Consider the following 24973-nt stretch of genomic DNA (forward strand, 5'->3'; position numbering starts at 1 on the left):
TGTTAGGGAAGGCTTTAGAAGGTGGAACGCTGAGCAGCATTAGATGATGGCATTCTAGGCAGAAGGCACACAGAATGCCACAGGTATTCTGTAGATAGAAAAAGTAGGTAGAAAAATGGTAGAAGAAAAGATGAGTCAGATTATAAAATGGTTAAAAATAAACAAAAAACGAAGCCAGGCATTCATACATGCCTTAATAACAGGTCTAAGGATTTTGAGGCAGGAGACTGCCATAAATTCAAGACCAGCCTGGGCTAACATATCAAGCACCAGACCATTAAGGACTACACAGCGAGACACCATCTCAAAAAGAGAGGCAAACAAAAAAAAAAAAAAAAAAAAAAAAAAACAAAAAAAAAAAAACAAAAGAAAGGGAATACATCTAAGAATTTTAAAATAGAGATTAAATTTTCATTTTTAAAAGATCACAGAGAGAAGGGTAAATGGGTGACAGGCAGAAAAACAATTTAGTAGGTAATTTCATGTCCCATCAGTAAACACTTGCACCCATATAAGGCTCTGAGCTAAAAAGTGACAGGAAACCAAGAGAGGGAGTGGGTGAGAAAGGAGTTGGACAGAGGAACCACAGAATTGGGTGGTCCCTCCGAGTTTCAAGTGGCATGCACCATCTGCTGAAGTAGCAGCTGGAACAAGCTAGTCAGGAGGGTTGATGGTTTGGAACAGCCAGTAAGGGCCATTGTAATAAAGTCTAACAAAGAGCAGATTTTAAAAGGTTAAGCCTATAACTCTGGTGGCACCAAGCCCCACATCAATGCAGGTAAATGCACAGTGGAGCTTTCAGGATAAAATAGAAAGGGGCAGAGGGTGAGAGGTGTCTTCATCAATAAAGAGCAACAATCAATAAATGGGACCTCATGAAACTGAAAAGCTTCTGTAAAGCAAAAGACACTGTTGTCAGAACAAAACAACAGCCTATAGACTGGGAAAGGATCTTCACCAACCCTATATCTGACAGAGGGCTGATATCCAGAATATATAAGAACTAAACAAGTTAAAAAGCAATAAATCAAGCAATCCAATTAAAAAATGGGGTATGAAGCTAAACAGAGACTTCTCTGTAGAGGAATATCAAATGGCAGAAAAACACTTAAAGAGATGCTCAACATCCTTAGCCATCAGAGAGATGCAAATCAAAACGACCCTGAGATTTCACCTTTCACCCATCAAAATGGCTAAAACTCAAATGACAACACATACTGGAGAGGTTGTGGAGAAAGGGGAACCCTCTTCCATTGCTGGTGGGAATGTAAACTGGTACAACCACTTTGGAAATCAATCTGGTGCTTTCTCCAACAATTAGGAATAGTGCTTCCTCAAGACCCAGCTATACCACTCCTAGGCATATATCCAAAAGAGGCTCAAGCACGCAACAAGGACATTTGCTCAACCATGTTTGTAATAGCTTTATCTGTAATAGCCAGAACCTGGAAACAACCCAGATGTTCCTCAACAGAGGAATGGATACAGAAATTGTGGTATTTTTACACAATGGAATACTACTCAGCAATTAAAAACGAAGAAATCATGAAATTTGCAGGCTAATGGTAGGATCTAGAAAAGATCATTCTGAGTGAGGTATCCCAGAAGCAGAAAGACACAGATGGTATATACTCACTTATTTAGACCTAAAAGATATGATAAACATAATGAAATCTACACACCTAAAGAAGATAAACAAGAAAGAGGACCCAGGATAAGATGATCAATCCTCACTTAGAAAGACAAATGGGATGGACATTGGATGTAGGAGAAAACAAGTAACAGGAGAGGGGCCTACCACAGAGGGCCTCTGAAGGACTCTACCTAGCAGTGTATCAAAGCAGATACTAAGACTCATAACCAAACCTTCGGCAAAGTGCAGGGAATCATATGAAAGAAGCGGGAGTTAATATGACCTGGAGAGCACAGGAGATCCACAAGGACCAAATATATCTGGCACAGGGGTCTTATATGAGACTGATTCTCCAACCAAGGACCATGTATGAATATAACCTAGAACCTCTGCTCAGACATAGCCCACGGTAGTTCAGTATCCAAGTGTGTTCCCTAGTAAGGCAAAGAGGGACTATTTCTGACATGAACTCAATGGCGGGCTCTTTGACGTGCCCACCTCCCAAGGGAGGAGCAGTCCTGCTAGGCCACAGAGGAGGACTTTGCAGCCAGTCCTGAAGATACCTGATAAAACAGGGTCAGATGAAAGGCGAGGAGGTCCTTCCCTATCAGTGGACTTGGAAAGGGGCAGGGAGGAGATGAGGGAGGGAGGGTGGGATTGGAAGGGAAAGAGGGAGTGGGATACAGAGTTAATAAAATGTAACTAATATAAAAAAATGATTTCATCAAAGCTAAAATTATAACAGGCATTGGCGTTCTGGAGAGAAATTTGGCAAAAGCTATCTATATTCTTAGTGGCATACTTCTTGACCTAGAAAAAAGCCCTATGCTGGGGAATTTATTCTACACAAATACCTGCATAAAGTATCATGATGTACATGCAATATCAAAAAATCTGTGCACCATTGTTCACAACAGCAAAAAAATTAGAAACAAGTGAAAAGCTCTTCAGCAAAGTTCCAGGTGCACGTTGCCCACAGGAGCAAAACTAAGCAGCTTTATGATAAATGGTACAGAGATACTCTGAGACACCACAGAGACAAGGCACGAGCTGCCAAGTGGAACAGGGAACAGAAAGCTAAAGAATGACAGAAAGCAGCAGCAGTATATAATTGTCACACTTGTTTAAAAAGGTAACGAAACTCATCTGTAGATAATTGCTTATAAAGAAAAGTACACAAGGACACACATGAAACCATTAACAAAATTAGGAAAAAGCTATTTAAAGTTGCATGCAAATGTATGTGTATAAATTTGTATGTTTTTATTGCCTCCCTCTTGCAAAAGTATCCACATAATAATCATTTGAGGTTAACTTATTAAAAAATATAGATAAAATTTAAAAATATTAAAAAATACTAGGCTTAGAAAGATGGCTCAGCAGTTAAGAGTGGTACTGCTCTTGCAGATGGCCAGTTCGGTTCCCAGTTCTGAGGGTTCCCAACAGCCTGCAATCCCATCTGTAGCAGATCTGACTGCTTCTTCTGGACTCCACAGGCACACTACATGCATGTACACATACAGAGACACACACACACACACATATATATATATCATGAAAATCTTAAAAAATAAAAGCATGAAGAACAATGAAACAGAGGATATTAGCTGACTACCAAAGAATTCTGAAGTATTCAGGGATGATAGAAGGGTTGAATAAAAAAAAAAAGTCAACTTAGGACTCAGTAACATGTACTCACTGTAGGATGCCATATACAAAGACTATAATTTCCACACACCAAAAAGCATAGGTGGTAAGTGGTCTGTAGAAGCTGCACCAGTAATTTCACAGATATAACCATCAGCCCAAAACTGTCTATGGTACAGGGTAGCAGAGGGTACATTTATAAAAGTAGCTCGCAATGATCAACACTAAGATGCTTCCTGCAATAAAACATCTGAGATGCTGTGGGTGGTTGTATGAAAAATTCATTGGCTGAATTTAAAAAAAAATTCATTGTCACATTAAAAAAATGTACAGATGCTTCTTCCTCTGGAAGAAAGGTAGTTCTTTCTTAGTGCATAGCTTTAAACCCAAATACCTAAAAGGATTAACATTTACTCTGCCCTCTGCCTTTATCATATGGCTACAGGAATCTTGAAAAACAAGCAAGCAAAAATCAAGACACATCAGCATGTTTACTTCTAGTCTTCAGATTTGGAGTCATTCTGAGGATTGAACACCTGCTAGCTAGTCCTCCGGTAGGGGTCAGTATCCAAGATAGGCTCTCCTCTCCATGCTGGCACCTTTGAAATAAAGCTGGAGCAGAAAAGAAAATGAAGAGCACAAACCTCACCACTGTCCAGAACAGCCATGGATGAGGTCTGACCACAGGCAATACTGACCACTCTCTTGGTATGTAAACAGTTTGTAACTTTCCGAGGAGTTGGCTGGTTTGCTGTCGATCCTGATCCCACCTGACCACAGTTGTTATAGCCCCATGCAAACAGCTACAAGAGAAAGAACAAGGAAAACCCATTGTCACACCTTTGGCATGGTTCAGAATGCTCTAAGTGCGCTTACCTACCTACCTTCCCTGTAATTTCATACAGTAGCCCCGGGGTAAGTATTCTAGCCCCCAGGATGAGCCCTGTTCAAAGTTATTTCACACTGTGTAAAATGGTTTTCAGACTGTGCCTTGCCCTGTGAGGGTCCCTCTTATAAATAGCTTTTTTATCCTGCTATGGAGAATGACTCTGCACTTAGTGGTCAAGGAAATAGCACCATCTGCTTGGCACCACCTAAAAGACACAGATTGATTAATAAGGGTGGTGTATAAATTCATCATTATAAACTGGGATTGTAGGAACCCACCAGCACATTAAAATTACACCAGAAAAAAACAAGCACAAGAACTTATGAGATACAGAGACTAAGGAAAGGGACAATACTCTTAACTCCACCACATAAAGAGGACATCTAATTCTGCAGTGGTGATGACCCCACAGAATTTTCATCTGACCACTGTGTATAGGAAGCAGAGAATTCCCAACTGTCCTAGGCGCTTTGGCTCAACATGGATACCCTGATTACAAGGCCAAGTCAATTTACTATGCATCTGTCTGGACATAATGTCCATCCATGTGTCCATTCATCCCCTTGGACCCAATCCTAACCCTTACCTCTAGAGCCTCTACTTCACCTGGCTTCTGAAGCTTAGTTCTGACTCTACCCCATCATCTTACTTACTCCCACAGAGTCTCTCTTTGTACCTTTACCAGCTTCTACCTCTCAAGTGTCTTTGAAACCCCTGTAGCTCTGCTGTGGCCTGTTTAACCCCTTTGTAATATTCATGTTACACACACAGACACACAAGCAGACATACATACACGCATGTGCACACACACAGACAGACACATAACACAGCAGAGTATACATAATATGTACTCTGAGAGTTAATATGAGTAACTGAGATTGGAATTTTAAGATGGAATAAATCATTTTTAGCCAGGGCTACCAGAGAAAGCAGGGCTACTAGAGAAACTGCTACGAAAGCAGCTGTACTCAATCAATGCTGGCATTATGTGAACACACACATGCTCGCCTATGTCTGACACAGTACACGTACAACAACCATCAACCTACAGAAATACCATCGGTTATTATATTGCTGCTCTAAGTATTTGAGTTCTCACTTGCTACCTGTCAACCTACTTTTGCTATTAACTACCACAATCTGACCACTAGATTTTCATTGGAGATGCAAAAGCAGGTTTCTATGCTAGTCAAAACCAGAAACAAATATGAGAAACAAAAATAATGCTCTGTCAATGGCCACACCCTGAAAAAAGGAAAACAAACAAAAAACTGTGACTCTCCCTAGTTCTCCCACAGCAGCTCTCAGAAGGAAGTGGAGCCTGGAGCTATCTCCCCACCCACTGTGGGAATATGGCTACTCTTAGGTGGGTAGCCACAGATGCTGGGAGTTTCTGAGTATGCTGGCCATGTTATATATCCAGAAAACAGTATTTTACAGCACTCCTCCACAGCCCCAGCTCTTTCTCTTTTCCATTTCTTCGTTCATGATATTCCTGAGCCAGTTTTCCAGTGAGCCCACACACATGCACATACGCCCAGCACTAACTGGTCTGGATGGCTTATTAAGAAGGAGTGGGTGAAGGCAGGAGATGTGTTAGGAAGCATGTAGAGGACCTGGAGTGGGAAACTGAGAATCTGATTTGTAGTCATGGCAAAAAGCATGAAGAATATGAACCTGAACACTGAGTTCTCCCCTCAAAAGGGTTTTCTGAGATCACAAGACACAAGCAGGCAAAGGCACTTGAATTCCATCCCCAGATAAACATAGTAAAGGAGAGAACTGACTCCCACAAGTTGTCCTTTGACCCCTACATGCACACAATAAAAAAAATAAATACATAAATGCAATTAAAAATTTTTATTTAAAAGTTTTTGTTAGTTTTTTTTTTTTTTTTTCATTTGTTGAGACAAACTCTTCCTCTGTAGTACAGGCTAGCCTAGAAATCTCCATCCTGCTTTCAAGTCTTTGGTGCTAGGACAATGGATATGTACACAACAAGCCTAGCTAACGGTGATTCTAGTATATGACACAAATATTATTAGAGAAAGAATGTATTCATAGAGGTTTTATTGTTTGGTTGTTTTTAGCTACAAGATATAACTAGTAAGGCAGGAGATATTTTTAAAAACAACTTAATAGTAAGATGAATGAAATGGGCCTAGGGTAGAGTACTTGCCTAGCATGTATGAGACCACAGGTTCAATTCCCAATATCCCCCACCCCCATCCCCAATGTAATACATTCACACACACACACACACACACACACACACACACACACACTTGAAGGGGCGCTGTGAAATGCTGTCTTCTGGACACGACATGACTTTTGCACTAATTAACTCACTGCAGTTATGGTTACTTGCATAGGATTAATTCAACAAGATCAGTTAATAGTCCAGCAGCACTAACTCAGTGGGTTATCCCTTGCCTCCCAACCCCCCCAAAGGGACACAGAGGTAGAAGGACCATGCTGGATGAGTCAGGGAGTGAGGTGGAAAGGATCAGATACAGTGTACAAACGTGTATGAAATTGTCACACACCATAGAAATGAACGAACCTTGAGGACACTATGCTAAGTGAAATTGGTCACCAAATGACAGGTATTATTTGATTCTATATACAAGCAGTATCTGGAGTGGTCACAGTTACAGTGTCAAGGAAAACTGACATTTAACAGTTTTGGGGCTTCAGCTTTTTAAGAAGAAAGAGATCTGTGAGTGAAGAGACCAAACAATGTGACTGCTTAATGCTACTGGGCACTGCACTCAACATGCTTATGATAATAAGCCCTGTATCATACAGTTCATGACAGTTCTTTAAGAGGAATCAAAAGGCACACCTACCTCTCCATCAGCTGCTAAAGCCATTGAATGATGTGAACCACAAGCGACCTCAACCACCTGCTTGATCAAGAGATTGGTACAGACTTGGACAGGAGCAATGCCTTGGTTGGTGGTCCCATTCCCCAGCTGGCTGTATCCATTGTGGCCCCAGGCGTAGACGACTCCATCTAAACAGAGAAACACACAAAACACTATCTCCAACAGGAACTGGTAACCTCCTGCACCTTCACTGCTCTAGCATTTGTGCCTTCCTCTCTGCAAGATAACCACTAGTAGGGAGTCAGGGAGCTAGAGAGACAACAGGGAAGACAGAAGCAAACCTCTCATGAAAGGCCTTGGCACTTGCATACAAGATCAGCTTTGTGGTCAAAGTCAAAGTTTATGTATAAAAATAGGCTTCTCTAGAGTGAACTCTTGCAGTCAGTGGGACAGGAGGATGTGGCGTTCAAAGTCACCCTTGGCTACACAATTCATTTGAGGCCAGCCTTGGTTCCATGACACAAAACTTTGGAAAACAGACAGATATTGTAACTAACAAAGGAAACCAGAAAAAATATCGATCAACATCTGCAGAAGGGGAAGTGCGCAGGGAGCCAATTCCAGCCCTAGATTTCAAAGAAAGTGTGCCATTAGGTATGACGATTCACAGCAAGGACAAGCTGTGTCCTCTTTGTGTTGCTTCTGATATCACTGTTGGGACAGGATCGTATAGTGTTCAAGAACTGGGTGAGGACCTGGGGTACTCATACTTAACGTGTGCACATGCACACACGCACACACCATGCACATAGTTTCAACTAAAATTTATTTACACATGGTTTTAGTAAGTTTAGTAATTTTCCAGAAAATATATAGGAAGGAAAAATGTAAGAAAATCAGGTCAGATTCATGTCTATATAAGAAAAATTTCAAAAAGGACAGAGAAAAAAAACAAAAAAAGAAATTATCCATGAATAGTTGTAGAAATCTTTTGTAGAAATGAAGGCAAGGCCTATAAATTATCAGTAAGCTAAAAAGTACCCACTCTAGAGCAGTCATGACTCTTTCCAAATACCTGGAATAAAGAAAATGATCTCTCTCTCTGAAGTTGTGAAGAGGAAGAAACAGTCACACACAGGAGTAAAAGTGGGGCTGGGGAGATGGCTCTGTGGGTCAAGTGCCTGCAGCACAAGCGTGAGGAGCTGGGTTCAAACCTCCAGCACATGCGTAAAAAGGGCCTGACAGCATGTAGCCATCTCAGAGCTGGGAGGCAGAAATGGGGACCCAGGGGGCTCACTGGCCAAGCCATCAGGTCGTGGCTGAGCTCCAGGTTCACTGAGAGACCGTGTCTGTGCAGATGCAGGTGGAAAGGCGCAGAGTGACTCTGCCAGCCAGCCTCCACACGTGCACGCACAGGCATGCACTCGAGTGCACATAGGAAGAGTGGAAGTCAGAACGAATCGGTGTCAATACCAAATCTTAAAAAGTGCCATGAGTTAAAAATTATGAGAAAACAGTATCCCACCCTAGAATCCTGAGGTCAGCCAAACCACTGAGTCACATTAGTAAGAGTGAAATAATGACATCCTAAGACAGACTCATGAATTTCTCTCATATTCCTGTCTTGGAAAGTTTCTTGAATGTGTTTCACCAGACATGGGTCAAATTCAAGGAGGATGACATCAGACACACACACAAATAGGGAAGCTAAAGGATGAAGTGAAGATACTTTTGAGGATGACAGTGAAGGAAAGTTTTGGGCTGCAGCTATGCAGGCAGCCTCAGAGGTAGCCAGTCAAGTTCCACAGCTCTGAGGACAGCCGGAGGTTCAGAGCAGATCTGTAAAGGAGCTGGACACATGCTAATGATGTATGCATTGATGTGTCAACCAGTCTCAAAGCAGTTATCAACCCTGGGAAGTGAGAGCAGGAACAGGCACAGAAGCAAAGGCTCAGCCATAAATAATACTTAGACAGTTCCCAATAATGAAAACAGCAATACTAATTTAACTGAAATGGTAGTATCCATGTGTTTAAAGGATAAGAGCAAGAAACAGGACAAAGAGCTAAATTCTACCTGCCATAATATAAAGTTAAAAGATGATACCCAAAATTGAAAACTCAGACATAGAAGACAAGCATCATGCCAGAGAAAACAGGCTGGCAAAATGTTTTTCAGTGGTAAAAGACCGCGCTATGCAACCCCCAAAACCCACAGTAAAAAAAGCTGGATGTGACAGCACATAGCTGTAATCTCAGCACTACAGGGAGACGGAAGACAGCAACAGGAGAATCTCCCAGAAGCCTAGCTGCCTGGAGTACACAGCAGTGCCAGCAAGATGGCTCAGTGGGCAAAGGTACTTGCCATCCGAAGATGCAAGCCCAAGAGAAAATCAACTCCAAGAGCTGTCCTCTGAACTCCTATGCATGCACGTGTTCACACTCACATAAAAACAAAATAATAAATATGAGATCACATTCCCAAAGAAACATCTGAAGAGTTAAAGTGGTTCCTTCTAAATAGTGTTCAATCTCAGTATCCACTCCAACACACACGCCAGTAAGAGAGGCACGTGTATGTGTGTATTCTGTATGCATGTGGATGCCAGAGGTGGACAGCTGGTGTTTTCCTCTGCCATTCTGTGTTATTTTTTGAAGTCTCTCAATGAACCTGGAGCTCACCATTGGCTAGGACAGTTTATTCCCAAGCTCCAGGGATCTGCTTCTCTTCCATTCCTCCTGCACTGGAGACAGAGGCAAGCACCGACACACCCAGCTTTTTGCAGGGGTGCTGGGAATCTGGTTTGCATACCTCAGCAGCAGGCACTTTACCAACTGTGCTTCTCCACAGCCCTTCGCTTGTGTTTTGAGACAGTCTCATTAACCCCAGGGTGGCCCCAAACTAGCTGGTAGAACAGCAAGGCCCCAAACAGAAGGTGGCCTTGAATTTCTAGTCCTGGTACTTTCACCTCCTGGTGCTGGGAACACAGGCACATACCACTATGTCTGGTTTTATGTGGTGCTGGAGATAGAATCCAAGGCTTTACACATACTACAAAAGTATTGTTATCAACTGAGATACAACCCCCACCTCCGCTCAAAGTGGTAAACTGTTTTTAGAACTCCTTGCGGACTGGGGTGATATCTCACTGGGTAGAGTACTCGCCGCGAAAAAGTGAAGGTCTAAGTAGGGATCCCGGGAACTGGTTTAAAACCGGGCAAGACAGTGCATGTCTGTAACCCAGGAGAATCCCTAGACAGTACATGTCTATAACCCAGGAGAATCCTAAGACAGTGCACATCTGTAACCCAGGAGAATCCCTAGACAGTGCATGTCTATAACCCAGGAGAATCCCTAGACAGTGCATGTCTGTAACCCAGGAGAATCCTAAGACAGTGCATGTCTGTAACCCAGGAGAATCCCTAGACAGTACATGTCTGTAACCCAGGAGAATCCCTAGACAGTGCATGTCTATAACCCAGGAGAATCCCTAGACAGTACATGTCTGTAACCCAGGAGAATCCCAAGACAGTACATGTCTGTAACCCAGGAGAATCCCTAGACAGTGCATGTCTATAACCCAGGAGAATCCCTAGACAGTACATGTCTGTAACCCAGGAGAATCCTAAGACAGTACCTGTCTGTAACCCCAGGAGAATCCCAAGAGGCTCAGGGCCACTCATACACAGCTTCAGACAATGAAGAGGCCTTGTGCTAAACAAGGTGAATGGCGAGGGCCAATGCCTGAGGTTCTTTGGCTCATGTGCACTGTGACAAACACCCTACACACCTACCCGTACTCAAACATGAACACACATGTAAACATACATACATACACACACACACACACACACAATTTTTAAAACTATTTAAGTGGTTATAAGAAAATATAGATATAGTAATTGATCATACATAAGGCACACAATGTATACTTAGTATGTGTGTATACACTATAAAGAAATTAAACACAGAAGATATTTCTCAGCAAACCCTAATTATTGGTATACTAAACTTAACACTCAAGATACTTTAAAAAAATAGATTGTCTAGACTCAAACACAAATCCAAAAGGATCGTGATAGTTTCCAAAAGTCACAGCTTTGAAGAAAGTCAGTAATTTGAAAGTATGTCTTTTAGTGTGTTTGCAACATTCACCAGGACTTAGGACAGATATTAAGAACTGGTTATTGTTTGGAAAACTTCACTATTGCCCCCGATAGGTAATAGTGAACTAGCTGGTAGAACAGCAGCTGAAAGGGCCAGAGTGGTGGCAGTCAAATGATGAGGTAGAGCAATTGTGACAGAGCAGTCTCACTTTGCTCACACCCAGTCAGACTCCTGGATCGGCTCTCACAGCCTCCAACAAAGAGGCAGAGAATGTGGAGCAGATTCAGACTTGAGGCACTGGAAGTCAGACACCAAGGTAGACACAGAGGCTGAGACAACACCCATGGAAGCTGTGGTTCCCTAGCCCTGACACAAAAGCAGAGATGCAATCTGCCTCCCAAAGGCTCTCTACAGGGCATCTAACTAAACTGAAGGACCTCTGCAAGGGACAAAAGACCAAAAACCCAAAGGAAGAAGTTACATGTGACAACTTTCAGAGTGCTGTTTGCCCAGTGTACAGACAACCACCAAAGGAGAGTAGACAGGCTTCTCTGGTGACCTCGGTGAGGTACAGTCCAAGGACAAGAATCTGTCCACTTCTCCTACGCCTCAACATGGCACCCACAGATATGTTCTCCAGAATAAACTAAGAGATCCTGACTCAAGATTCAGCAACTACACAGAGGAAAGAACCCACATTATGTTTGTTTATAAACATATACCAAAGAGGGCTGGAGAGATAGCTCAGTGGTTAAGAGCATGTACTGCTCTTCCAGAGGATCCAAGTTCAATTCCCAGTACCTAGCTCAAATGGCTCACAACTACCTGTAACTCAACTCCATGTGGATCTAACACCTCTGGCCTCTGCAGGCCCTGTACTAATGTGGACATCCCCCACACTGCACACACATATATTTCAAATACTAATAAAAATGAATTTAAATATATATTAAAGAAACCCTCTCAAAGTTACCTTAGGTTCTCACACTCACTGAAAAAACAGACTAGATGAACTACACCCTGTCCAGCGTTCTGCAGTTTACACTGAAAATCTAAGATCCCTCGAGACTGTCCATGTACAAGATACACTGCTACTATTGCAGAGCTGGCCTCGAGTGTCTAAAAATTATACCTTCTTTGTATACTTCCCCAGAAGTAAGGACAATCCAAAGTAAGGTGATTTTAATACAGCATTCCCTTTCTTTGGCTCAGAACTAAGTGAATTATCCACAAACCAGAAAGCCACAGCTTTCCCTCTTTACCTTCAGTGCTGAGGAGGACATGGGGGCCATTCCCGTAACTAAGGCTTTTGATCTTTTTTCCACACAAAGCTTCCAGTTTCTTGGGCACCAGAGTGCTCTGGTTATCTCCAGTTCCTAGACAGTTACTATAGTTCAGTCCAAACACGAAGACCTAGAAAACAAATACCTTTGCCTAAGTCGTCTGACCTGAAGTCACAGTGCCTTTTCCTGCTCAGAAAATAAGATATACTCAAGTCTAGATTGAAAGCCCAGGAGGCGAGAAGAGACTGATACTAAGAAATAAGCAGCCTCTGATGATAATACTCAGGCTTTGCAGTACTGGGCTACACTACAGAGTGGAAGGTATTAAAACACAAAACTGAAAAACACATCAAGGTCCTCTTCCTGAATTTTAGGTTCTCTTTATCCCAAACCTATTCTCACCCTTCAGACTACTGGGTTTAAGTCCAACCTCCAAATGGCCCCACACTAACCCCCAGCTTCCAGCCTTACCTCGTCATTGTCAGTGACATAGATCGCCTCGTTGGCCGAGGTCCCAAAGACACACGCTTTCCTGACAGATGCAGTTTCCTGGGGTGAGAGCAGTGTGAAGATTGGCCACTTTCCTACATCCACCATGACGCTGGCTTTGGGTGAGTCCTATAAATAAGCTGGCATCTCTGCAGCAAGAAGTGAAAAGTATTTCAAGAAAAATTAATATACACCCTGCTAACTTTAACAAGAGTTCTTTTATTAATAAAAGCCACGAAAAGATAATTCCAGAAAAATTTACCTACCGGTAGTGAAATGGATCACTCGCTTCTCCAGTGTGCCAAATCTTCAAAACCAGGCTGTTTCCTGAAATGAGAACGCGACATACTTGAGCCAGGTATTCCTCTTGCCACACGCTAGCAGAGTTACCTGTTCGGAACATGCAATGCTAGTATCCAACAGAAAAGCCTGGCTGCCTACATGGATCTGGCCTCTCCTAGGGATATTTCACTCAGGGATTCAGATAAAAATTACAACACTAAACCAGGTATGGTGGTGCACGCCTTTAATCCCAGAACTCTGGAGGTAGGGCCAGGGTGATTTCTCTGAATTTGAGGTTAGCCTGGTTTGTATAGCGAGTTCTACTATAGCTGGAGCTATATAACAGAGAGATTTTTGTCTCAAAACAAAACAAACACTAAAACATTACAATCCTCATTTGTCTGTCCGTTCCTAGCCCAGGATGGGGATGGGAGTAATTAGAGAATTCAGAAGCAGTATCTCTGCGTCCATGCTCACCCATGCCCAAAGCCAGGACACCTGAAAAACTCATTCTGTGTAGAAAAAAAAAAAAAAAAAAAACAAAACCCTGCCATACAGAGCCGCTGCTTCACGACAAGAATGTGGTATCCCTCAGAAAGCCGAGAGCAGGTGAAGCAGCAAGAGCAACGGTCTACATACAGACACCCATTTACAAAGATAATATGGTTTACTCCAAGCTGGCTGTTAAGCTGATAACTGGACTTCAGGCCAGGCTTGGTTTAACTTAAATGGTACCCTACTGGAAAGACATATGTATAAATTTTCCCAGAACTCCGAACAACTTCTGGTTATGGAGGTCTATACAAAGAATCCTAGGTGAGGCTCCAATTTCTGTAATGCTGAAAAGAAGTAGTGGGAATTCCAGGAGCCCATACAAACACAAAACCCTATAATGCCAGTGAATTTCCACTCCAGCTCTCAGTTCTGCAAACGAAACTAGGCCTTCCTAATGAGGACCTAGACTGTTGAAGCTCCCACTTACTCACCCTTTGCTCTTTAAAATCAGCCAGCAAAGGAGTTCTTTCTGCTCTAACCTCTCCTTCCTCACAGTTAGCACATACCATGAGAGTGATTTGGGGCTTCAGCACGCCAGTCAGTGCCTCAGTTCCTACCATCCAGAGACTGCTCCCAACAGCACCAACCTGTATACGGATCAGAGGCTTACTAGCCCTAAACATCCTATCACACATTCAATGAGGAGTGAATACCAGGGAACATCACTAGATGTGCCTGTCTGTCCTGCAACCAGAAACCTCTAGTGATACTTCAACATTCTTAAGGATATTGGGGAGGGGGGGTGTTAAAAACCGTTTCACATGGTACTGAAGAACACTGAAAAGTTTCCCGCTTTGTTTAAAGCAATCAGTGTAATCAGTGGTTTATAAATCCTTTCAGGGGTAGCAAATACCCAAGTGAGTGTGTAAGTGCACGTGTGGGATCTGCATGTGTGTGCCTAGCATACCTGTGTTTTAGAACGAAACACTACTGGAAGCCTTACTCGCTTCTCTGTAGTGGGAATTGCCCCCATCAGCACCAGGAGAGCTACATCACTAGCAGCCCACTACGCTGCTGTAACAAGTTCCTGCCTCTCACTAGTAAAGTGATTTGCAGCTTTATTCTGGAACACTGAAAGCACTGCTTGCATGCAATACTGAGTCAATGCCTTATTCTATACCTAAGTTTCTAAAATAAATTTCTAAAAATGAAATTGCTGGCCCAGATCTAATAACTATTTTACCTTTGATTTATAAGTAGGGTCATATTATTACCTCAAAAGACAGAGACAGAGCAGGGTGGAGGAAAGAGGACGGTAGAAGGAAAGCAAGGAGAGGAGAAGGAAGCAATGTCCCCAAAATGTCAGGTCTGCACCTCTGAGGCAGAAGCCATGCATGATGGAAATGCCGCTAAGCAGGTTGTTGTTTTAAGAAAATTCAGAAGCACCTTTTCCTTCTGTAGCACAAGCCATACAGAAATAGTCTTTATCATTCAACTTTTTACATATAGGATTCACTGAAACCGTAAGATTCAGGGCCAGCAAAATTGGTCAATAACTGGTCAAATTAGGCCCCCTCTTAAAAAGCGCAAGGACCTGAATTCAACCCACAAGACACACATGGTAGAAGGACAGCACCAACCTCCAGAAACTGCCTTATGCTCTCCATATCCACACCATGGCACATTCACATCAACACACACAGAACGTCACACAAAATAAATAAAAATGTAATTTAAAGAGTTAAATGCAAGATTCATGGACCGTGGGCTGTAAATAGTTGATACAGTGTTTTCATAGCAGGTACAAAGCCCCAATTTCAGTCCCCGTTATCCTAACACTACAGAAATGAAAGCAGATTCACAAATTTAAAATTATCTTCACCTATGCAGTGATTTTGAGACCAACCTGGAATAGCTCTCTCTCTCTCCTCATGCAGGTATGCCAAAAAGAGAGACTGATTCAAAACACAAAGGAATATTGCCATTCAAAACCACACTACTTCCAATGGTACAGTTACTGAGACAGGTAACCATTCCCTCAGGGCTTGACAACTTCCTTCAAGATCAAGCTCACCTTTCAAAGGAGGGCTAATTTTATGAGCTGAGTTTATATGTGGCTAAATTAGTGAAGCTTTCTTTTACAAGGCATCTACGCCAAGGCTGGTAATTTAGAGTCAATGTAAGAAACTGCTCCAACACCTCCACAGGTAAATCCCATCCACACACAGCAGTGCCAGTGTGGTGGAAGTGCCAGAGTGGTGGAAGTGCCAGCGTGGTGGAGCAGCAGGGACACAATGCAGCGAGTGAGGCCCGTGCTTTAGGCCACATTTAGTTTCAGCTAGTCAATGGGACATGTTTTTATCTTTTCTCGGCCTTGATTTCTTAAAAATCTGTTCCAGCTTGAAAAGTATGTAATTTGTGTTCAACATGCAAAGAAGACACTCTGGGGGATTTCTTGAATGCATGAAAGTCAGTATTAATCCTGGCCAGACAGACTCTGTCTTTAGAAGAGCTTGGCTAACAGTAGCATTGTCTACGATAGAGAGAGAGAGCAATGTTAGTCAGGCCGGCCCAAACAAGAAACACAAGTACTAACAGATTTGCTGTTAGTGTGGGTTCTCAATTATGCAATCATACAATCATAAACATATTAATTTACCTACTGAAGTATGTGCTAAGTGAGCATGTATATGCAGGTGCAGACATCATGCGTGTGTACGTGGAATGGTGGCCAGAAGTCAAGGTCTGGTGTCTTCCTCTATCTTATTTTCTGTCTGTCTCTCAAGGAACCTGCAATTCACTGACTGGCTAGACTGTCTGGAGCAAGCCTCTATGATCCACCTGTTTCCACCTCAGCACTAGGCTCACAGACCAACACTGCCACAATCTGCTCTAGAAAAAATATTTTTTTCACCAACAGCATTACCATGCTCAGCCTGAATTGTCATTTTTGTCGTTGTTTGTTTGTTGGAGATAATAAGCAAAGGGAGGAAAAGAGGAATGGCAAGCAGAAGTAGGAGTTCCAACACATTTCAGCCACTCAGTTCTTTGGCACTAAGACCAGACGCTGCATCCTCTCTGCCCATTAGCACCGCAGATCAATAACCTGCTCCCCAGCAAGGCTTTTTCTAGCTATGCCACTGTCTCTCAGCCAGCTTGTGGCATACAGAGGAAAGATTATTTATACTCTCAAAGGTAAATTCAGGGTATACAAACACAGACCTGCCAAATTTAGAACTAGATGGCTGGAGGAGCAGCCCTCTTAAGAGCCCATTTATTTTGCTTTCCCCTAGGAACCAAGTGTTAAGGAGAGATGAGAAAAATTTTATTTTATTGACCTGCCCCCCCAAAAAATTTTTTAAATGTGTTTAGAGAGTTTGAAAAACAGGAAATCGAGATCAATAGTACAAGAAAGTTTGTGATGATTAATAGTCTCAATATTACAAAATACGAAGAATTTACAGTTGTCCTAAGTGTGTGTCTTTAAAAGACCTCAGGGCTTCTCTCCCAGACTAGCCAGAATGTATCTGGAACAAAGGGAATGATGTCATCAACAGGATGTCCTGAACAGCTCTTTTGCTGACCTGAAAGCTACTTAAAGAGAATAAAGAAAGCAACCCTTCAAAGCAGTCCAGCACCAAAATTCTAACCACTCTGGTGTGACTATGAGCAGGAAGGAGTCTGCGGCATTCTCTAGCATGGAGATGCCTCAGCAGTGAGAGCACAGAGTCCAGAGCTGAATAGTCCTCAGCCATCTGCTCAACATAGCCAGACTCACTCTATTAGAAGCCGCAATGTCAAATACACAGAACTTGTAAATTTTAAATTGTGTCTAATTAAGTGCATGCACACAAACACACACACACATTGAAGATACCTACAGCAATACAGCAATGCCTTTTGTAAATTGGATGGGATCTGACTTTAGTCGTGGGTTTAAGAAGCTAAGCTGCCTCACAGCTCAGCTCTTTTTGCAGTTTATGAACTATAAAGTCTAAGATACTTCACAAAAGACACAGTAAAAAATAATGTGAACCAAACTGCTAGTATAGCTAACTAATTGCTCTGCAATTACCATAGATACCAGTAATTCTAGGGACACTGTAAAGGGTAATACAGTCATGTCCCCTGCCCTCTGAAGGTCAAAAGGCCTGATAGGGATTCTGATCCCAAGTGGAAACCTTAAATGCAAAACCATACCGGACCAAGCACTGATGGGAGACAAAATGCAAGTACACAGTCCATGAGACACCATCATGTGCTAAGTCTGCAAAATAGTGACAAGTATATGAATATTACTTACTACAGAAAAGCTGTCGTGTGAAATTCTAGAGCTCAGATGCTCAGTGTTCTAGCAATGATAAAGAATAGGCAAGTCTTTAATAAAAACCATCATATTTGTTCCAGAGCAAGCATCTTTAACTTTCTTCCTCTTATTTCAGCCTTGTCCATATTGGGATGATGGAATGTGCTACCCTACCCAGATCTATGTGCCCATTTGTGCATAAAAGATTTAAGAATATGGACACCCTCTCTATTTTTTAGTTCACTGTATCTGTATTCTAGGAAAACCTTCAAATAAAGGGGTCCTAGGGTTTGGGACAAAGTTTTTGCAACTATCATCCATTTATGTGACAACGAAAGATCAAGAAATCTTTCGGTTTGCCACAGAGCCAAATGCTACCTGTAGCAACTCCTCCCATACTTACTGCTGTGGGCTTCTGGGCATGGAGATGCTAACCCTGATTAGATACGCAGTACAGTTCCCAGGTCCAGACAAGCCTCTAAGATAGATCAGCCTCAAACTTTTTAGCCTCGAAACACACCTCAGAACTTCATTCATTCAATGTTTATAAGGGCTACAAATAAAATACAGTTTCAAAAATTTGCTGAGACACTAAGTCTTGGACTACCCCAGCTGCTAGCACAGCTTACAGAACTGGGAGAACAAAAGGAAGAGCATGGCCTGAATCTGAACAAGACGTGATGCCTGTGAATACAGCATTCTCTCTTCATCAGATACAGCTAAGGCCACTTACAGAGGTCACTGATGATCACACCTCCCGCCTTCAAGTAAGGACGGTATCCTAGAATTTCCCAACACTGGCGGTGTCGAGTTCATCATCCGTTTAAGATGACAATGGAAAGTCCTATAGCTGTCCTTCCCAAGAGCCAGAATTTATTTGACTTGAAGCACAACCTGCAGTAATGGCCCCTGGAAACACTTCTTCAACCCTGTCACCCAGGGGCTGCCTTTATTTCACTGCCCAAAAGCTTCTGGCAATTCTAGGACAGAGGCTCTGACAGCTGACTGCTGAGTGAAGAAATAATACTGAAATCATGTGCTCTAGTTGGAAAACAAACCACCCAAGCAGCTATAGGATTAGTAGGAGAAAACATACTCTGTGAAGTGGACTATGATAAAGGATACTTTTCTTTAATCCCAGCACTCAGGAGGATCTCTGACGTCAAGGCCAGTCTGTTCTACACAGCCAGTTACAGGCTGGCCAAGGCTACATAATGAGACTTTGTCCTAAAAACAAATAAACAAGCAAGCAAAACAAAACACAAAAGTAAGGCACGGCCCAGAAATTGGACACCACAGTATAGATTCTATGGTCTAAAAGGTACATTCTGATCTCAGAATTTTCTCCTTCAGGAAAGGAGGAAAGAGGTTTTTCTTCCTGCCTCTCCTCCTTTTTTAAGCTCTAGTCTAAAGTGGAACAGGAAGGTGCTCAGATATTTTTCTCAAAGGCAGAGACAAAAGTACTCCTAAGAAAACTAACATTTTGTTTGCTCGAAGGTCATTTCTAAAGTGACAAACACATTGGAAATGACAGTTCACTTAAGATTCCTTCTCCCATATGTGTTCATGGAAGATCTAAAGTCTTCTAAAAACAAGAATTTAAACTACAAGCATGATGTTGACTTCACTTTAATTCAGTATATTTCTTTGTGACATAGAATAAAATGTAAAGCCTTATCACCAAAGCATGCTCCTAGACACGTTGATGGCAGTTCTGCGCCTAGGGTTCAATCCTGAGATTCAGTTAAATCTTGAAACTCAGTTATATGTGGTCTAGATTGATACTGAGGGGTTTAAGGTATAGGAGATTATGCTGTTTCAACTATTATTTTGTTTTAAAGAGATAGGACCTCACTTCCCAGCTTGAGACAGCCGTGGGTTATCTCTGGGTAAGTAAATTAGCACACTAGAGCTGGCCTACAGACTAACTTCATGACAGTGAAAGCTAACACAGCCACACACACCCCTCAAGGATTCCACCCGGAACGGGCAGATCGTCCTTCAAAGGCTGCCTAGACACAAATGAGGTAGAGAAAACACCCTCCACATGCTGGACAGCTGCTGGCTGGGAGGCTGCTCTAGGCACCTCTAAATGATGCTGCCATATTGAGTCCAGGAGAGAACAGACTTCATCTCTGCAAACACAACTTTTTTCTTGTGCATCAGAAAGTTACTCCAGCTAACTGCTGGACACACCTTGCCATCTGGTACTATGCAGATCTGAGTATGATCATATTTTTAAAAGTGTATCTACTACCTCCAAATTACAAAAGTAGCCTCGTTATTTGACGTGCTACTCAAACTATCTAAATTCTACAATCAAGTAGATGTTCGTAGCTTCAATGCCCAGCGCTTGCTAGTGGCTTTCTCCTACAATCTGAAATCTTACCATGTGAAGTCTTGAATGCCCCAAGTCAATCAAACTCACACCCTAAGATACAAAATGTTTTCTCCAGGCAGTAAAATTACAGATGACATACATCCTTCTTTATATTTACTGCATTTTCTAAAGTTTTCTCCCTTCTTTGCTTTTAAACTTTTGTTTTCGAGACAGGGTTTCTCTATCCCGGAACTTGCTCTGTAGTCTTCTTGCAAAGCGTATATTGTGACCTAGATATTCCTGAGAGCTTTAAAATTTGTGTCAATACTGTGAGTCAAATACATAGTAGATAATTATTAACTGACATCCTAGGAAATCTATTCTAGTTAAAGTTCAGCAATTCTCATTACATTCCTCAATACATAAAAGGTAATGTTTAAGAATTTAACCATAGATCCTAGTAAGAAAAAAAAAAAGTGTCTCAAGGCCTCACTTGGCATCTAGTCATGAAAGGCCCAACCCTTGTTTCCAGTGCTTCTTTTAGTTCCTGATACAGGAGCCTTTCAATTTCAGGACTCTCAGATAGAGATCCCAGGCTTCTCAGCTCCTGGAACACACAGGCACTCAATGTAAAATTTAAGCTCCAAGCTTCATAGCTTTGATTTTCTATGTTTTCTGAAATTCGTGGAACTTAACCCTTTGGACCGTAACACTTAAAAAAAAAAAGTCACTTGCAGAAGAAACACTTCAAGATTATCAGCATCACTTCCTCTTCAAGTGGTACAAATTGAGAGGGTAAAAGAAAAAGACACGCCCAGAAGTACTAATAAATTCATTGGTATTCATATAATAGGGTAAACGCCGGCCCACGGATGAAAAGACGCTAACTACAATTGTGATTTAAACTAGAGTTGGCATTTAAAACAGACTGTAAACTCCCATAAGGGTCCAAGCATCTTCTGGTGCCAGATTTTCTTGCTTTCGATGCTACAGCGCACGCCAGTCTCAGAAACTCAGATTTTTGGCCCCTACGGGCTCTAATTCTCGTAGTTAACGGGGCAAAGGCAAGAGGGACCACGGCCGTTTTTAACACCGAGAAGTATTGTCTTTTAAAACTGCAACCCTGCGCCTCTAGCTCTGCAGCCGCCAGCTTCCCACCGCCCGCCTGCGTGCGCGCCCCGGTAGAGGCAGGCCGCGCGCGGCGCCACTCGCTCCGCTCACCGCACACCTGGGCGAAGTCCCTGCAAGACAGAGTCCGGGTGCGAGCAGCCCGCGGCCCCGGGAGTCGCGCGCTCGCCCGCCCTCGGCCCCGCAGCCGCGCAAGAAGCCGCCCGGCCCGCCCGCCTCCGCCCGGCCTGCAGCGCTATACCTGCGGGGCCCAGGGTCCTCAGGTCGCCGCCTTGGCCGGTTCCGCCCGCAGCCCCGGTGCCAGTGCGAGCGCCCGGCCGCCGGTCACGTGGCCGGCTCCCGTCACGTGACACCCGGCGGCGAGCGCCCGCCCGCCCGCCGCTCCGGCTCCCGCTCGCGTTTTGTTGCAGGCCGGGCCCGAGGCTCGGCGCAGGGTCGGGAAAGCACGAGTCGTCCCGGCCCGGACTTACGTCTCTTCGGAGAGCCGGAACGCGAAGGCCGCTTCCCGGGATGGCGGCGGACCGCGCGCTTCCTCCCGCCCGGCCCAGTCCGGGCCGCTGGTGCTCAGAACGCGTGTTCGCGCGCCCCGCCCTGCCCCGAAAGCACCTGCGGAAGCGCTGGACACCCAGGCCAAGCAGGCTGAGTCCCGGGTCCGGAAAGCTGGCTGCTCCACACGTTTCTCGTGCTAAGCCGGTAAGCTGAGGTCTGGAAAGGAGCGGCTGCTCTGTGCAGCACAAGTCTTGTCAGAACAGCATCAGCTGTTAAGTCCCCTAACTCCCGGTTGGCACTAGAGGACAAAGTCCAAACATCTTGGCACCGGCATTCAAGCAATCTTGTTCAGACTCACCTTTCCCTCTTGAGCTCCCGGTAGTGAATACAAATCCCGTTTTCTGTGTACCACTAAGCAGTTCTGTTCCTACAGATACCTTTCCATCAGCCAGATACTTCCCCTACTTCAACACTGCTTTCTGTTTCTACTGAGGATTTAAACTTTCCATGGATTACATTACCCCTCCCCCCTTTTTAAATTGCTGTAGGCTTCTCTGGGTTAGTTCATTCTTTTGCCTGGATCTCAAGTGTTCAAAATCACCACCTCCTTCCTTGAAGCAAAACAGGAGGAGGAGAAAAAAGCCAGGTAATGAAGAGGTTAAAAATAGACTTTACTTAGAAATTATTGCAATATAGCTTTTGAGCCCTGTTCTATATTCTGATGTCACTTCCCCTGTTGTACTAGTTCACGAGTAAAACCCATTTTTATCAAACTCCCAAAATACTCATTGGTCTCCTCTCATCTTTCAAAACTGAGGTGAAGCCCCACCCACTCTTCCTATTTGCAGACTCAACATCTTCAATTAGTGTAGTTCATTCAGACAGCCTCAGATGCAACTACTGCTTTCCGTAACACTGCATGTTCAAAACAGGGATTTTACAATGCAGCGAAAAGTGTGAACTGTGCATTTCCTCTAAGAGATTAAGTACCTGTTGTCACCCGAGCTCAAACGTTCGTAAGAGTACCGTATGCATTTCCTGTAATAACTGACAGTTGGCTAGACTCCCACTCACTACCTGCCAATGGAGTCGCTCCACCAAAAGAATGGCTCCATCAAAAGAATGGAGGATAGAAAAGGAAAATTATGGGGGCTAGGGAAGAGTCTGTAGTGAGAGTTTTGGTTTCTTTAAAAACACAGAAATATTACAAGAATATGATGTTTAAATCCCATGTGTGGGGACATGGGGCTGATTACAACAGCTGACAATGGTTTGCCTAATACTTTAGTAGAGGCATGGTTTTGCCAGCTGCAGATAGTTTCTGCGAGTGTGTGATGTTTGGCATTCTGGGGGACTTTTCAGAGGATGTATAAATGCTAGAGCCCTGCTAGGCTGACTGGTGGTTGGGTACATAGGTTAAGCAGTCCTGTGCAAAGAAGAAACAACAACAAGAAATTATGTATCCTGACACCAAAGATCAAACTTAACCAAAAGAACTCCATGCCCCTAATCAATAGGAAGTAGTCTAAGGATAAAGTCACCCCCTTTCCCCTCTATCCTTTTCTTTTTCCTATCTAGTGTTAGGGGGTTAAAATAGAAGAAGAAAAGGGGTGGACAAGGGTGGAAGAAAGAGGAACCCATAAAGTCCTTGTAGCAAACACAAGCTACAGTAATCCTTTACTTCAGTCTTTCTGAAGCCTTTTGGCAACTGAGAATTGAGTACTGTTAATGTTTGCACCGAAGATTGCCTATGAAGAGAAACTGTTCCTTTTATATAAAAATATTTTCAATAAAAATGTTAAAATACCAATGAACTATAAGACCTGAGTGTATCTGACCTTAAATACTATCTTCCTCCTTTCCCACATATTTTGTAGGATTCTCATGAAGTATTAGCTTCTGTAAAAATTGAAAACATACAACATTCCTTGTGATTTAAATTTTGTTTTGACTTTTTTTTCATTTTCTTTTAAAGATTTATTGATTATACAGTGTTCTGTCTGCATGTGAGCCTGCAGGCCAGAAGAGGGCACCAGATCTCATTCTAGATGGTTGTGAGCCACCATGTGGTTGCTGGGACTTGAACTCAGGACCTTTGGAAGAGCAACCTCTGAGGCATCTCTCCAGCCCTTAGATTTTGTGTTTTTTTTTTTTGTTTGTTTGTTTTTGTTTTTTTTGTTTTTTTTTTTTACCTACCAGCTGTAATTCTATCCAGTGTACCTCTGGGTTGATTTCACTGTAGCCTCTTTATATTCCTTAGGAGCCTTTTGAGATGCAACTTAAGACACCACCAACATCGATTATATTCAATTATAACAATTCAAAATATGGTGGGGATTACAAAAAAAAAAAAGCATTAAGATTAACATGAAAGAAGCCAGTTGGCCAAAAGTCTGGAAACCCCTCCAGGAGGTTGCACGAAACAAAACAGAGCATGCTAGAGAAAAGCCTCCGGAATGACCATCTGAATGTGAGAAAAGACTGGAGCTATTTAAACTCACAAAGGTTGTTTATTCATGGCATTGGGGAGGGAAGGCATTTGAGACTCGGTCCTGGCCCACCTCTCTAGACTCCTCTCTTCCTGAGGAGAGCCTCTCTCTTCTGTTATAAAAGTCTATTTCCCTAATATTCTGGTGTCCTGGACCAATTTTGTACTAGGAAACAAAAACCTGGAACCTTGGCAGGTGCCCCCAGACTCAGACCTCTCTCTCTCTCTTTGTCTCTCTCTCTCTCTCTCTCTCTCTCTCTCTCTCTCTCTCGTGTGTCTGTACATGAGCACATGCAAATGTGCAGGCAGGTAGATGTCTTAGCACAGGTGTGGAGGTCAGAGGGCAGTTTGTCGGAGTCCATGTTTTTCCTTCCACTGTGAATCCTGGGTATTGAACTCAGGCCATCAGGCTTGGCAGCTGAACCATTTTGGTGGTCTGTCAGGTCTGATGCTGTCTTTCATCATCCATCCTCGCACTATTCAGGAACAGGGTGACACAGTTACGAAGAGAGTAATTACGTATAGGCCTCCTTCACAATCTCTTACTCACCCGTGTTAATCCAGCAACTGCAAACTGTCCCCAACAGAA

General features: G+C 43.1%; 1 protein-coding gene across 5 annotated transcripts in view; it reads right to left on the minus strand.

Moving 5' to 3' along the window:
* Positions 1–22278, minus strand: part of Rcbtb1 (RCC1 and BTB domain containing protein 1) — a 35494-nt gene extending 13216 nt beyond the window's left edge. Inside the window, exons 1-6 of one of the 5 annotated variants that reach the window (XM_060391102.1) lie at positions 22255–22278; positions 13143–13203; positions 12859–13025; positions 12367–12517; positions 7019–7185; positions 3925–4083 (exon numbers count right to left, since the gene is read on the minus strand). In XM_060391102.1, coding sequence (XP_060247085.1) covers positions 3925–4083; positions 7019–7185; positions 12367–12517; positions 12859–12984 — 603 coding nt within the window. In that variant the 5' untranslated portion in view covers positions 12985–13025; positions 13143–13203; positions 22255–22278. Of the gene's footprint in view, positions 1–3924; positions 4084–7018; positions 7186–12366; positions 12518–12858; positions 13026–13142; positions 13204–21507; positions 21531–21648; positions 21772–21877; positions 22011–22254 lie in introns of those variants that run through there. The other 4 variants (XM_021627120.2, XM_021627119.2, XM_021627121.2 and 1 more) reach the window with 4 other exon arrangements.
* Between the last annotated feature and the right edge of the window lie 2695 nt (positions 22279–24973).

The sequence above is a fragment of the Meriones unguiculatus genome, chromosome 9, assembly GCF_030254825.1.
Source record: "Meriones unguiculatus strain TT.TT164.6M chromosome 9, Bangor_MerUng_6.1, whole genome shotgun sequence".
Classification (NCBI taxonomy): domain Eukaryota; kingdom Metazoa; phylum Chordata; class Mammalia; order Rodentia; family Muridae; genus Meriones; species Meriones unguiculatus.